The 15,690-nt window shown below is 39.5% G+C and overlaps 2 protein-coding genes across 2 annotated transcripts in view; one reads left to right on the top strand and one right to left on the bottom strand.

The window, feature by feature from the left end:
* Nucleotides 1–15,690, bottom strand: part of COL3A1 (collagen type III alpha 1 chain) — a 467,081-nt gene that overhangs the window by 300,770 nt on the left and 150,621 nt on the right. The gene's annotated exons all lie outside the window — the stretch shown is intronic.
* Nucleotides 10,740–15,690, top strand: part of LOC310911759 (collagen alpha-2(V) chain-like) — a gene marked incomplete at its 3' end in the record, with an annotated part of 55,342 nt that continues 50,391 nt past the window's right edge. The window contains exon 1 of the mRNA XM_083865681.1: nt 10,740–11,229. Coding sequence (XP_083721807.1) covers nt 11,130–11,229 — 100 coding nt within the window. The 5' untranslated portion in view covers nt 10,740–11,129. The remainder of the gene's footprint in view (nt 11,230–15,690) is intronic.

Below are 15,690 nucleotides of genomic sequence, written 5' to 3'. Positions count from 1 at the left end.
CTAATGGTTCTTTGGGTACAACATACAGAGTTTTAAAACCTTACAATAGCACTTAAAGAGTATGCTGTTGAAAAGGATCCAGCTTCATGAAAATTAAGGAATCATTCTATGATTATTTAGCTGTTCTTTTCTTTCCTATATAACTTTGGATAGTGACTTTTTTTGAGTTTGAATACTTTTGTTCCTGCAAAAAGTGCATGATTTGACCGTGTTCCTGTTTATAGAGACTCATTCTCTGCCAAAGAAAATATTTGTCTGTGTGCCACTCTAACTAAGTACTTCCTCTGGTCTATGTGTGTGTTAAGTTCAGCTTGGCCTTCTGATGGTCTGTTGGAGCCTATACATAAGATAAGGGGGCTTTTAAAATTCCTTGTTATAGGTCTAGCAGCAAACATTCAAATAGCCACTGCAAGACTGTCATAACAACATTGTATTGTGGTCTGTTATCCTCAGTCTGGGGTTATGAAGAGTGTAAATGCTCCATCAACCTTGTTGGATTTTTCTACCAGAATCTGTATTTTGTTATTTTGCTGCTGACAGGCAGGTTGCTTTCCTTTGCCATGATGGATGTCCTATTCCAGGACGTGCTTTAGCAGGTCAGTGGGCTGAGTTTCTTGTAGTGCTGACCCTGAAGCTGTAGTGCAATGAGCTCTTTGTGGTCTGTTGGTCCTCCCACCATTGGAAATGCCTTTATCCTATTAGCCCTAGAATAAATGTGGCTGATAGAAATAGTGATTTTTCAGAGGCCTAAAAATTCTCCTTCATGGGTATAAATAGTATTTTTAAACATCTGTGGCACTGAGGAGAGGTTAGGAGTAACTTTTTCTTCCTCCCTCCCTTCTCTTTCTATTTTCTACACATTAGAAACCTCACAAGATTATTCAGAAGGGCTGGTGTACAAGCCTCAATCTAAGATTTCAAAAAGACTAAAAAAAAAGAAAAAGAGAAGATATATTAAATAAACTGGGTCCTGGGAAATGTCTAAGCCTAGGGATATTTGACTAAATGCTGGTGGCTTTTTAAGAGTTTGTCATATCCTTGAGTGGCTTCAGGGGGGCCTGTGACACTTTTGACAATTCCTAAGGGAGTCTTACAGGTAAGGATGGGATCAATGTCAAATTCCTGACAGGACTTCACCTCTGATATGTGTTTGTTTTCTCTTCAGAGGGACATTGTCACAGGCTTCCTGAATGCAAGTGTAAATCAGGCCAAGATTTTATATAAAAACTTCTCCTGTATTCTCAGAAGAGTAAGGCTAAAATTTCACACCAGTCTCTTATTCTCAGGTGTAATTCCAAAAACAGTTCCAAGAAGCAGGTAAAAAATTTGAAAATTCTTCCAGCTTCATTAAAATTGTATATGAATTGACATTTTCTATTGCAACCTTTGTAAGTAATAATAAAAAATATTATACAAATTAATAATAGCAGATAGTTAAAACTTGCATTCTAGTTGCAAAGGATAAGTTTTTTTAACACTAAGCAAAAGCACATATTTTATCCTCCTTGAAATTATCCTTCAGGCAATTTAAACTTTGCTCTCCATAGGAGAATTAGTGCATTGTTGATTGTTAGAAGTGTACAGAAGAAATTGAGTGAGCATTTTCATCTATGTTTTCTACCCAGTATATGAGATGTTTAAATATAAGGATAAAAATAGCTAATTACACTCAAACATATAATTCCCAGTATCCTAAAATCTGTGGAATCAAGTACTTGCTATTCAGACCTCTTTTCTTCATAAAGATGTGATTGGGAGTGTACTGAAGAGAAAATAGAATGGTCACATTAAATAAACAAATCCAAACAATCCTTCTGAAAGTACCCTGAATGATTGGTAGCAATATTATGATCAAAATGATAACACAGTATAAGATGTCAATAATCAGCCAGCCTGATTACAAGAAATACAAGTTGCAATTATCTCACACCTATACTTGGTTTTTGTGGATGAGTTTGTGCCTGGATTAAGTAAGAAAGCTTAGTCAAATAAAGTTTTAATATGTGTGACAAATAGAAACATAAAATAGTGGACATGGAATGAAGTTGGATAGAGAATATAAAAATAAAATAAAAATCCGTCTTCCTGCTGCCCACGTGCAGAGTGTTCTGTAGTGCCAGGGCTGTGTCTCTAAGCAGCAGGAGGCTCAGTGTGTGGGGTACCACCTGCATGGGTGCTTCTCTGCATGGGTGATGTTCCACAAGACTGGGTTTGGTTAGGGGACCCACATGGAAAGCACCTTGACTGATGGAAACAAGCATGGTGAGAGAGTTCTCTGGGGTTTGCCCACGTTTCGTGCGGGGCTTTTTCATACATGGCTCAGTTTGTGTGGGCTTTGCTCTGTGTAGCAATGGTCAGACCTGATTTGCCTGCTGAGGTAATGTGGGTATAATTTGATGTCCCAGCAGGTTTGAGGGAGAGTGTATGTGACATGATCCGGGACTTCTGAGGTACCTGAATATAAACCAGCCATGCAAACCCTTGCTTTCTAACAAGAACTGTTAATCTTTCCCAGAGAGCAAACAGCCATCTACTGAGGAGAAAAAGAGCAGTCCAGTTACCTGCTGTGGGTACATTTCAAACCACTCCATCACTGGATCCAGGGTTACAAGGTGAGGTTGTGTTCATGTGCTGCAGTGCCACCAGGTTTAAGTATTTCAGCTGCTGCCAGAAATGACATAACAAGAGATATAAGAAGTTTTTGCATGTAAGTTTTTGCCTGCCATGGGGATCTCAGGGTAGGGGGATTTTTGAGAAGCAAATAAGTTATGCTACTGTGGAAATGTACAACCATCTTTAAGCTTTAATAACTATTTTATAAAGTGGCAGAGGCTCATCTAAGCTATCAATCTTTAAAAAGAGTAAGAGGCTTATTTCCTGAATTACATAATGAAAGTAATTAGTTGAGGCAAAATAAAGTGTATCAGTGAGTAAGGAGAGTACATATTTTCTTCCACAATCTGCTTCAGCCCATTACCTAGATGAAAATACTTGTGGTGATGGGTTATAACTTTGAAAATAAGCCTACCTCATAAAGAGTTCTGCATTGAAATAAAAATTTCAAAAAGTTTTCTAAAAGGGCTCAGTTTGCACTTATTTTCACAAAATTAAATGTAAACTTGATGAATTGTTTCTGAGTAAACTATGTTTTCAATTAGCATTAATGTTTAAAGGCAGTCCAAAATGTGCTCCACACATGCATTCACAGAATCTTAGTGCAATAAGGCTCATAAAAGATATAAAATATTGGAAAGAAGATAGCACGGAAAGGAAATGGAAAATAAAGCAGGCAGAACAGACCTCTTTTGCATTCTCTATTTGACCCTAGACACAATTGTACTGACATTTATTTAATGTCCTGGGCTTACAGTTCTAGTAGTGACACCATCACCCCCAGTGCTAGAATTATAACTCTATTACAGAATTTGTTTTTTGTTTCAGCTTTGTGTGAATGTGATGCATAAATTCAAGTCTTCTATCCCTGACTTACACAAATTCTAAATCCTTTCTTCCTCCTTTTTCTCTATTGCTTCCTTCCACTGTTGTTGCTATTCCCCTTTTATTAATTATCCATAATTTTATCCATGTTGGCAGAGTTTTTCCCTGTCTGCTTAAAAGAAAGAAGCAGGGAGTGTCCATGTCAACAGGGAAAATACCAAAAATAGGACAAGTTTTCTTTTTTCATGATTTTATTTTTTTTTAAATTGGGTTTTAGGAATACCCTGGGTTTCCATTTATCAGATCTTACCACCTGATAGAGGTAGATCCTATTTTCTAGAAGAGGACTTACTTTTAAAAGAAAATATAGCCCTTATATAAATCACATTTTGTGTCAAAGAAAAATAGTGCTGGAAAGGATCTAAAGGATCATCTTGACTATTCCAATCCTTTAAAGCAGATTGAAGTTTATCTATTAACAGAGTGATGAAAAGATGGGTACAAAAGAGGTGGAAGCTTCCATCACAAGAGAATACATTAATTCAGCTGAAATATTGCTGCTAACATCAACAGATGCAATCTTTCACCCCTATGACTACTGCTTTTAGTTGGTGTCAAAATATCTGCCTCAAAATTATTAAATCTGTTTCTTCTTACTAATTAAAGATATTGAATGGTGTATTTTAAGAGGGTTACCTTATAGAAAGCTGAACAATTCAAGTAAGATGCTGAGCAAGCTAAGTTCATCTGTCAATGGAGCTGAGGCCTTTCCCAATTTTAAATGGTAAGTAAGAGGAATCAAAAGTACTTCAGCTATCCAGGAAAAAAAACCAGTATGTTTAAAAATGGGGCTTTTCTGGAAAATGTAAATTTAACATAGGACATTATATCACAGAATATGTTGAGTTGGAAGGGACCCATCAAGATGATTAAGTCCCAACTCATGGCTGAGCACAGCACACCCCAAGAATCCCACCACATGTCTGAGAATGTTGTCCAAATGTGTCTATAGATACTGAACATTCACTAAACATCTGCTAAAGTTTTTTTAACATGGGAAACAATATCCTGTGTAAATGGATCCCTTCAGTCTTACTTTATAGTGTGTGTAAAGTCACTGGCACTTTGTTTCATATGGATGTAATAATAAATATGGGGTTTTTTGGGGGGGAAATATATTACATATTTTAGTGGCCCTTTCCCTGCGAGGGAAGACAACTCCTTGGACCTGTCTCTGCTTTTGGCTTGAACAGTGCCCCATCTGCTCAAGACACTCCCTTCTGCAGGCCACCCAGTGTGGTTCCCCCACAGCTCCCTGCAGGCAGCAGGCTCAGCCCCAGAGCAACTGCTGACAAAGTCTCATTTTGAGCTCAGACACATTCCAGTGCATTTGGTTACCTTGGGGTTTATCTTACTCGGAAACTTAGTCTGTAGAGCTTGATCAGTAACTAACTTTCCTTGGAGCATTATGTGTATATTTTCCTCCAAGATTTATTTTAGCATACATATTCTGTGACTGGCTTGGTGATTCTAAAGTCCCTCCTGGAGCTGCTTTAGCCATTCTTCAGTCACATCTGTAGGCCAGCTCTGTTAATTGGCATGTAGCATGTGCTTTTCAGCATTTTTATTTTGCTAGGAGATCAGATGTAACTTGGGAGCAATGTGGTTTGTAGGACTGCATTCTGAACTTCTTGCTCATGTTATGGTTGATAAGAATGTTGCTACAAACTTAAATGTTTTATTCCCCAAGTTTCAAGTGGATGACTCCATCAGTTTTGAATGTTTTACAAATTCAATGCTAAGGTTGAAAAGCAATGCTTTAAAAATAATAGTGTAATGATAGGAAAACAATTGGCCTGGAGTATTTACTATACTTTGGTCCCAGCCCAATAGTGGCCAATGGGATGTTAGTCCATGAGACCAAAACGGAAACCATGGGCTCTTTTCTTACCCAAAGTGAACCAATTGTACAGGCAGGGGAGCTGAACATAGGCCCGGGCAGCATTCTGTGCTGATAGGACTATTTTGCTTCTGGTCGTTGAGGACACACACTCTTAGGTCCATACCTTGCACATACATACTGGTGACTTATAGGGTTCCATCTGCGTGGGGCTTTAGACAAAAGCATGGGCAATTAGAGTTTAATTGAGCTCCATATTATCTTCCTGTCCTTTCAGTGGGATCATTGATGTTTCTTATGTTTCTGAGAATAAATTCTGTAATATTTCTGAATATGTGAAACCTACAGCAATCACATCCATTTAAATAAACAGCAACAGATACAAAACTTCAACAACCGTGGATGAAATCAACACATAAGATTATAATAGTGTCCTTAGTTTACACAATATAAACTCTCAAAGACAGATAGAGTGTTCTGTTTCTTAAAGACATGGTATGTTATACTAGGACATGATTACAAGTTACCAAAGGGCTCACTTTGTGCTTGGGGCTGCACGAAGCATGTTAAAGCACAGTTCAGTTCTCTGAAATTGGTATTAAGACAAAATACTTCTATGTAGTCTTGAACATGAATTTTAAAACAAAGGAATGACACTGAAATAATACTATTTTAAAACTGGGGATAAAGTTTAGTGGTGGTGATTAAGTAATCCTGAGCTTCAACAGATCTTATAATAAGCCTATTCCCACAAGAGAATAGGGTTAAAAATAAACTTTCCGACAACTTCTTTCTTTACAGTCCCATTGGTTTAAGTGATTCCCTAGGCAAAAATATTATTTGAGTTACGAATATGCTTGTTGGATAGGACTTTAACTCCTTTTGCAGGGACTTTCAGTCAATGAAAAAGAACAAAGTGAGCTATCTTAGGGTCCTAAGGTAAATTAATTAAATATTAGGGAAAAAAAAAAGCGAAGGCCATCAGTTGGGACCTATTTGAATTACAGATTAGCATTTGCCCTTGCCACTTAAGTTGGTAGCTTGCTGTGATCCCTTTATGTTCTCACTTAATCAGTTTAAGTTCTTAGGCAGACAAAAGCCAGCTTGACAATGAATTTGTAATAAAGAATAAAATAATGATGCTGTTTTTTCTAGTTCTAGGTAAAGAATAAGTATAATTTTCAGAGGAGTCCATGCAAGACTTTCCCTAATTATTTCCCTAATTAATTCCTTGACTTTGTTTCCTTAGACTAATGTTGATTTTAATTTAATTGAAACATTCTAAAGGAAAGGCTGCCAGTGCCAATAACTTATTGAATTTACTGGGTTTGGAGTTCATCATAGCAAAAGCCCATTTATGGTGACTGACATAATCCAAGGCTCCTCACTAGCAGTTTTTAAGCAAAATATTATCCTATGTCCTGAAATTAAAAATAAACTGAAACAACATTAAAAAGGTTGAATGCAACCAAGAAAGATATTTTTCCTCTATTAGGACTTAAATTCATTTATTAAACCTTCCTACACAAACATGGATGGGAATATTCTCCTACAATTGGACAGCAGTGTCACTGATGTAGCATCGTTTAAATCTCTAGCTGATACTAGTTTTTTGATGGATTTCTCTGCAGGAAGATTATGATTTTGAGGCTGTGCAGTTTGGAATCTAGTCTGTTTAAAATATGTTTGAAAAGTAGTATAGTATTCCTCTGTTTTCATTCTTGCCCTTTCCTGTAGTTTCCTATTACATTTTCTCATTTGAAATAGCAGAATTTTCTCTCCTTTTACTATGTGAAAGACCTGTATAAAATGGGAAAACCAATTCCTTATGCAGCAATGGTCTTAAAAGTGCAATGTGAATGCACTTCAAAGGTAGAACTATTTTCCTCTCGTATATTATTTCAGTCATGTTCATTTTAATGGTTAATTCCAAGAAAGGGCAAGCATTTTATGTGGACTATATTTTTGTGAGTTAAATATACGGTGTGGCAATTTGCTGCCTTTTTTTTTTTTTTAAGCTAAGTGTGTGATCGAAGAAGTTATACAAGGTGGAAATTTCAAACAGCACTTACTGTGGATTTAACTGCCTACATAAAAGTTGATGGCAACTGTCACATTGGTGTGAGCTCCTTTTGGTGAAACTGCACTGCTTTTGAAAATCTTGCTGGTCTTTGAACATATGCCTTTTGAATTCAGCTAGAGTTTGTTTCCAGTTTCCTTGAATCCACTGATTTCTTTTTGATAAAAAACACTGGAGCAGGTTCTCATATGTAGCAGATAGCTTGCTCATGTATATGAAGATACTTTTTATCAGCTTAGTACAGATTACTTTAGAACAGGAGCACTGTCACGCTGTAATGGTGTGAGAGTCCCTAAAGTCCATTGGAGAGGCCCTCATGGAGATTGGATTTTAATTGCTCATATATATGCATGCTCAGATGCATCTGAAGCTGCTAATTAGGTTTTTCTGGCCTGACTTTGAAATTTTGAAAGGTTTAAGTGTGTGAATTATATTTTAATATATTTCTGAGTCCTCACAATTACCTGAGGGTGTTCTCTAACCTCATCCATCACTTACAATGTGCTTTGACTTTTGAGTAATTTTGAATTTTACATGTGATTTTTAGGTCAAAAAACTTACTGACTTACTGGCTAAAGTTAGGTAATATCAGCAAACAGGATATTAAGGAGTATTTAGTTATATTTTTTTTCAGAGTATTGCATCTTGACATTTCTAGGAGTGTCCTAGCTTTGCAGACAGCTCTCATTTCACCAAGACTTTAAAAGGTTATTATTGAGCACACACTTCTTTTGTGTGATGATTTTGCTATTGTGTTGTCATTTCCCTTCATGTTGTATAAAGATTCTTAAAACTGAAGGTTGCTCTAATGTGAAGCACGAAACACCTCTCCTCTGAAGACAGGCTGGAGGAGTTGGGGTTGCTCAACCTGGAGAAGGCTCTGGGGAAATCTTACAGTATCCTGCCAATACCTGAAGGGGGTCTGGCAGAAAAATGGGGAACACACATTTTGGCAGGGCCTGTTGCAATTGGACAAGGGGTAATGGCTTTAAACTAAAAGAATGTAGACTCAGACTAGCTATAAAGAAGAATTTTATGATAGGAGTGATGAAACACTGGAAAAGGAGTGCCAGAGAGGTGGTGGATGCCCCATGCCTGGAAAACTTCAAGGTCAGGCTGGACAGAGCTCTGAGAAGCCTGATCTGTTTAAAGATGTCCCTCCTAGTTGCAGGGGTCTTGGACTAGATGACCTATAAAGGTCCTTTACAACCTTGACTATTCTGTGATTCTATTAGAAAGTGATTTTTTAATAATGTCACATCACTTTTTCATCTCCTGTGAGTAATCAGCTACAAATTGGTAGCTGAGGCAATCCTGAATTCAAAGTGTCTTCTGCTGGTGGAAAGAGCCTGGGCTTGTTTCCTGCTTTTCCACATTTATTGCTCTACTGAGATGGACTGGACAAAGAGGCTTCAGTCCTACCACTTCTGCAGTGTCTCTGTCTACTAAACTTGGTGTGGTTACATACTGTAAGCTGGATGTACAACAATGAACGTGTGGATTGAAGAAGAATCTGCTCCAGGAGTTGGGGCCCAGTATTCTCCTCCCAAGGAATTTTCTTCTTGTGTAAGTTTTTCTTGGCACAGAAGAAAAATAAGCTCCAAAAAAGGCTTTACTAGTGAATCCATGACCTTGGGCTAATTTGCGAAATTCCACATTCTGCTATTCTTACAGAATCCTAAAATCTATGGAAAAAAGTGAAAAAACATTGGAAAGAAGTTGCTGCATAAATATATGGCATTATTCTATGCCATGTTGGCTTCTCCCTTGTTGAGAGGAAGAGGGGAGAAGTGACACTGAGCATCTTTGGAATGATTTACTCCCCACTCTTAATTGCTTGGTATGACTTTGTTCACAGTGGTGCTACCTGAAGATTTTCTCTCACTCATTTCCAGTGGAATGCTATCAAATAGCTGAGACCTGGAAGTGAATTTGTTTAAATGAAAATTATAGACTTAATGACTCCGTAGGATGCTTGTAATAACACTGAAACCATCTTTCAGTGCAGAACCATGGTAAAAGGAAGTGTTTATAAGGGGGTATAAGGGGATGGATGCAATTAGTATCCTTTCCTATTCCATTGTCCATCTGTTTTAGTTATGTGTCATAATATGTTGGTGAGACCAAAGCAGAACTAGATATGAAGGGCAACTTTTAGATATCACTGTAGGAATCTCTCCTAGCAGTGAAATGGCAGAGAGTATCTTTGAATACATCAGAAAAAAAACCCTGTCGAGACAGCTTGGTGCAAGAAAGTAGGGAACTTTGACGTTGTTCTCTTTCAGTGTATTGTTACCTTAATCTCTGGTTTTGCTATTAGAGTAGGTTTGATGTAGCATCACAGTGTTGTACCATTTTCTGGGTTACCTTTCTTCTTCTAGGCATTCTGGTCCTTTGAAGAGACAGAAGAAAAGTTCACAGGCTGTAGGATTCTGCATCACTGAGAGGTGCTAAATCATGCTGTGATTAGCCAGGGAGTTTCCAATCTGTAGGAATCCAGGTGAAGATGTTTACTTCAAATAGGATTGTTCTCTAGCTGAAATGGCTGAACACAGAAAACCTTCCAGCAAATGAATCTACGTTTCCCTGCAGCAGGTATAGGTGACCCTATTCTTAGCTAATGAGGGGATTAGTGACTGAGCTTCCTTTCAGCAGACCATAAACACTGTGGGAGGAAAGAAATTGAAGATTCTACTCCCAGTTGCAAGTGATCCACAAAAGAGAGATTTGCTTGGTGCTCACGCTAGAATGCTAATTAAGGCACATTGTTAAGGGCTAAATACTAGGCTGGGGCTTAGGCAGGTTTGTCAGGGAACAGGGGCAGAGAACCTTGAAGAAAAGCAGGTAAATAGGATAGTTTGAATGAGGATTCTGATGTTAAAAGTGTAGAGCATCTTGCAGTGATTTCCAAGTCTTCCCAACTGGTAGGACAGTACATAGAGAGCATGTAGGCATTTGAGGAAAGATTATTCAGGAAAAGAATTCATTTGAGAATGATTATTTTCCTTTGGGTTAAGGGGGCTTATTTACAAGTTCCTGAAGCAAGCTGCGTTATTTTAGATCTGTGAGCCCCTCTCGAAGGACTTGGAGTCCCGTTTGATAACACAGCGAGGCAGGGGGCACTTATCAGGGGAGAGGAGGAAATCCTCCTCTGGCGCGCTGGAAAGCATCAAGTTCCTAATAAGGGAATCGGCTCCAAATGGGGCTATACCCTCCATTTCCAGGAAGCGTGCGCTGGGTGTGGTAAAAGCCGAGCTTTCTCTTCCTGACAGCCTCTTAAAACTCTGCTTTTGCTTGCTTAATAAATGGTCCTGAAAAAGCACACGCACTGCACGGCAGCAGGAAAATATCCCGCAAGTGTGCTCGTAAAGAGAAAAGTTCAAGGAGGAGTGAAGCCAGCTCTGATTCGGTTATTTACCATCAATCAGACTGTTGCTTGGCAGGGAGTGGATGATTAGGAGTCTGAACGAGCTGAAAGGGGGCAGGAAGAAAGTGGAGGCAGCATTCTTCCTATTTAAAGCTGCATCCCCTGAAAGGAGTGTTTGCAGACTGCGCTGGAGCTGGTGCTGAAAGGAGGGCTCGCAGGCTTTGTCCTGGACCTGATGCGAAAAGGCAGAACGACTCCTCAGCTGGCTTCATGGTGCTAAAATAACCCTACGATTCTACACTTTTTGCTGCCCAGGGAGGATACATGTCTAATATCTAGGCACGATGGCAGTCTTGGTACAAACGAGAACTTTTTTCATCCTCGCTGCTTTATTAGGCCGATTTGACACCATAAAAGCGCAAGAAGTGGAAGAGTATGATGGTGGTGAGTTTCTACCTCTAAAACAATTATCATAATCCCCCCTCTTTGCATGCGGTGTGTTTATTGTGCGATTTGGCTAATAAGTGGAGTGGGAAACCTCTGGGGTAGGAGCGTAAGACTTTTGCTTTCGCGTATTGAGAAGGGGGCAGAGAGGGGTTTGCGCTTTGGGTTTTTGAGCGGAAGACCGAGGTTTGCGGTGCTCGCTGCGGGCACAGAGCGGGAGGGGCGCTCAAAGGCCAAGTGCTGCCGCGGGGCGCTCGGGCTGAGCCCCCGTCCCGCCGGGGCTGCGGCCGCTGGGAACTTCCCAACAAAAGAAAGGGCTTGGGACGCGGCTGGAGGACAGCTGGGCAAGCGAGCCGGGAGAGTAAACACCGAATCCTCGCAGGGTGGAGTCGTTTGCGCTGAACTACATCTGCTTTCTCACATTCTTTGTTGTAGAGAAATGCAGAAGCGTAGATTCTCCCCTTTTTTCACCCCTCCCCCCTCCTCCTTTTCTTTTCGTTTTCCTTTCTTTCCTTCTCCGGCTCGTTTCCCCCCCCGGCTCTTGCGGAGGGGCTCCTGATGCCAAGGATGGCACCGAGCCTCCCCTCCGGCCGGGGGCGGGCGGAGCGGGGCAGCAGCGCTGGGGAGCTGCGAGCCTCAGCCGCCCAACCTGCACTGCCTGGGAGCCCTTCGTGTTTCATATCATTGCAGTGCCTGCCAGAGAGACGCTGGCGGTCAGGAGAAGGCGTAGGGACTGCGCTCTTTCAGCAGTCGGGATGGATGTCGTGATGTGTGTTGATTTCCTGAAATGTGAGCAGGCTGGTTGCGGGACAGTCTGGAGCTGTTGTACTCCTCAGCGTGCTTCCTATATGTAACACTGGCTTCTTTTCCAAATTGTGCCCTACGAAGGGACTTTGTAGGGCATTCCAGCACACTGTAGGATGTACCCTACAATGCAGTTTGCACTTACTTTATCTTGTATTTTTAAGAGTGCAATTTTTCTTGTAACTGAACTTCTCTGCTAATATGCTGGATTGCATAAGTGAGGAGGAGTCAAAGCCTGATGAATAAACCAGTGAAATATTTCTGAAACTTTTGTTCTACAAAGCAAAACGAGACTGTCCTGCCCGTGCACAGCTGTGTAAGAAGTCCCATAGAGGGGGCACTTTATATAAACTTGTGAGTATAACTCATATACTTGCCATAAAGAGAGGTATATAATATGCATTTTTCAGTTATATGTAATACTGAACAAAAGGCTTGTGAAAATACTGACTTCATTTTTGGTATCCACTTAATAAAAATTATAGCTTTTTGCCTGTTTGAAGGAAATTGCAGAAATTATGTGAGTTTTCTATGGGGTTATTACAAGTCATTTACTAGATTGTTGGAATTATGGAAATTATGGGATAAGCCAGCAATGTAGCAACACGTTCTGGGATGTATTTTCCATGTGCTGATGGCTGAGGCAACTGAGAGGTCCATTGTAAGTCAGAGAGCAAAGTATGTTGTAATAAATCAGTGACATCTGTTTACACTTACATCACTTACTCATCTTCCTGTTTGAGAATTAATAGCTTTTGTCTACTATACATAACCTTCTCCAATGTTCATTATATTAAAAGAAAATCAAACCCAAACCTATTTTAGTGTGATGTGAGGGTTGGTGCAGTGAACATAGAAGTAGGGTGCATTCTACACATTGGTCTGGTTTAATTGCATAAGAAAGGGATTTCACTTTTCATTTAGTTCCTGATTGAAGCCTGCAAATGCTGAAGAGTGGACAGTTTTTACTCTTAGTTTGTCTTGGGTTTGGTATTTGTGCAGAGATCTAACATCAGTCAACACTGTATTTTAATGCAGGTGACTTAGTCTGTAGAGCTGCTTCATTTCTCATTCACCTGTGTACTGCTTGAATAAAGGGTACTGCCAGATAAACAAATTTTAGAGTGCTGGGAAAGCACTTCAGGAAGTGTAGATTAGAAAAAAAACTTTCTGAAGGGATGTAAACTAGTGTTGTATCTAGTAAACTAGTGTATTTTGCATGACAGCCTTAGAAAAAATAAGGGTTGAATATTGCTTGTCAACTTTAGATACAGTGGCAGAAAGAAATGTGGTAGTATGTTACAGAATTTATCATAAGGGGATTGATATTGATAAATAGGTTGAATATAATAAAACAGGTAATATGGTTAAAAAAACGTTAATGAAAGAACTGTAATACTTCTTCAAACATACTGCTTAACAGTAATTTTTTTTCGGCACTTACCATTGGTGTGCTTTTAAGTAATGCCAGTTTCTTTATTATTTTTTTTCTCTTGAAGCCATTGCAGATTGATCTGTTCTGCTCAAGAGCACTTAGCTGGTAGTGCTACATTGTGCATGTGCTTAAAATATATGTAAAAATGTGAAAACACTTCCAAACCTAGTACAGCAGAATTGGTCATTTTGAGACTGACTGTTTAAATGTGCCTATTTAAAAGTTTCTTATTAATAAGGTCAGTTCCTAGGACTGAAAGATCCTGGTTTTAATTTCTTTGTAGAGACCTGCTCTAATTCAGAAATGCAACAGGATCAAAAAGTGCCCAGGAGGTGACTGAAATTTTGTGCTGTTTAAATGCTGAATACCTGAAAGCTCTGAACCTTTGGTACAGGGTTTTCCACACAACTATACAACCCTTCCTCTTTCCCTAGGGCTTGGGATAGAAGGAACTACTAGCAGAAGAAAAATGTGCTTGTGGGATCCTTTCCTGTCTCCTTGGGGAGTGTAAAAGTTTTTTTTAAAAAATAAATTAGAAACACACCTTTAGTGGAAAATCAGTGCACTTGAATCAGATTTGAAATTGTGGGAATCACCTTGTTCAAGAAGAATTGTCTGTGCAAGTAGCATGTGGGCATGGCAGTGGTGGTTTATTGCCACCATCTCTCATACTTCTCTTCAATCCTGTACTTGCCTTTGGTTCTCATCAGTTTTTACAACGTACCTTTGTCTGAATTATATTTTCCTGTCCACCTCTTGTGGTGTCAGACCTCCTTCAGCTGACATCAGTGTGAACACTGGTATTGATTTAAAAATATCTAATTTGCCTTGTTTGACAGTGTGAACAAGGGGAAAAAAAAGTCATTGTTCTTTGCCTTTTTTGAATTCTCAGGGTCTTTCATTTCATCTGGAAACCATGCAAGGGAGACAGGAGAGTGGACTGACGTTGGAGACACAAACAGCTCAGTTGGTGGAAAGGGGGCTATTAACTGTGTCCATTGTCTTCTCACTGATACTATCTTTAGGGGGATAAGATGTTGTTACATTGCACAGAGTGGAGCAAGTGTTGGGAATAAGATGACAAGTGCAAGTCCTCTGTAGCTATGAGAAAGTAAGAAAAGTATTGAGTATCTGTGCCAAATGCTTCTTTAGGTTTTATGGGTCTTTCATCTATGTAAAAAGTCTTCAGAGCTCCTAAGGAGAATGATATTGCATGATTTTGTATGAAAGTGGAAAAGCAGCCCTGTTTTTACAATTGTCACAATTTTAGTGAGGATCTGATAATACTTAGAATTACAGAATTATTGTATAGGTTGGAAAAACCCCTGAAGGTCATTGAATCCAACCGTTTGCACAGCAGATTGATACTCCAGCTCAGCTTGATGTTGGCTGTGAACTTGCTGTGATCCCCTTATGCAGATCATTGGCAAAGGTATTGAACAGGACTGGGGCCAATACTGAGGTGCACCACTGGTGACCAGATGCCAACTGGATTTAACTCTATTCACCTCCAGTCTTAGGGCTTGCCCATCTAGACAGTTTTTTACCCAGTGGACAGTGCACCCATCCAAGCCATGAGCAGCCAATTTCTCCAGGAGAACGCCATGGGAAACAGTGACCAAAGCTTTACTAAGTTCCAGGTGAACAGCATCCCAGCTGTTTCCTTATCCCATAGGTGAGTCATCTTGTCATAAAAGATGATCAGGTTGGTCAAGCGAGACCTGCTTTTCATAAAGCCATGCTGGATGGGCCTGATCCCCTGGTTATGCTGTATTGATTCTTTTTTTCCCCAAAAAGTTCCAGATCCCCAGACTGCTCTCTTATCTTTTAACCTCTGCTTTCTTAGTGAGAAAGCCCGCGTGTGTGTGTGTGTGTGTGTGTGTGTGTGTGTGTGTGTGTGTGCATGTAGGTATGTATGTTTGGGGGTTTAAGCATAGCAAATAATTCAAGAATAGAAATTAATATACCTCTAAACAAGCAGCAAATGGGAATCCAGTATCCAGTATCTATTAGACAAAGTCGTAATTTTGTAAGGACTAACTCATTGACTTAGAATATTTGGGGTTGACTTTCCTGACTGTGTGGGAAGGATATTCTACACAGAAATTTCTACAAGAAGACTCCTCAAGAGGATTCCTTCTGTTCAGCCTAAGCAAAATTTTGCTCAAAAATATGGAATACATAAAATTGAGTGTCATGTTAAACTATCCACATTACCTTGT

The sequence above is a fragment of the Zosterops lateralis genome, assembly GCF_965231275.1.
Source record: "Zosterops lateralis genome assembly, chromosome: 7".
Taxonomy (NCBI): Eukaryota; Metazoa; Chordata; class Aves; order Passeriformes; family Zosteropidae; genus Zosterops; species Zosterops lateralis.
This window is presented reverse-complemented; position numbering and strand designations above follow the sequence as displayed.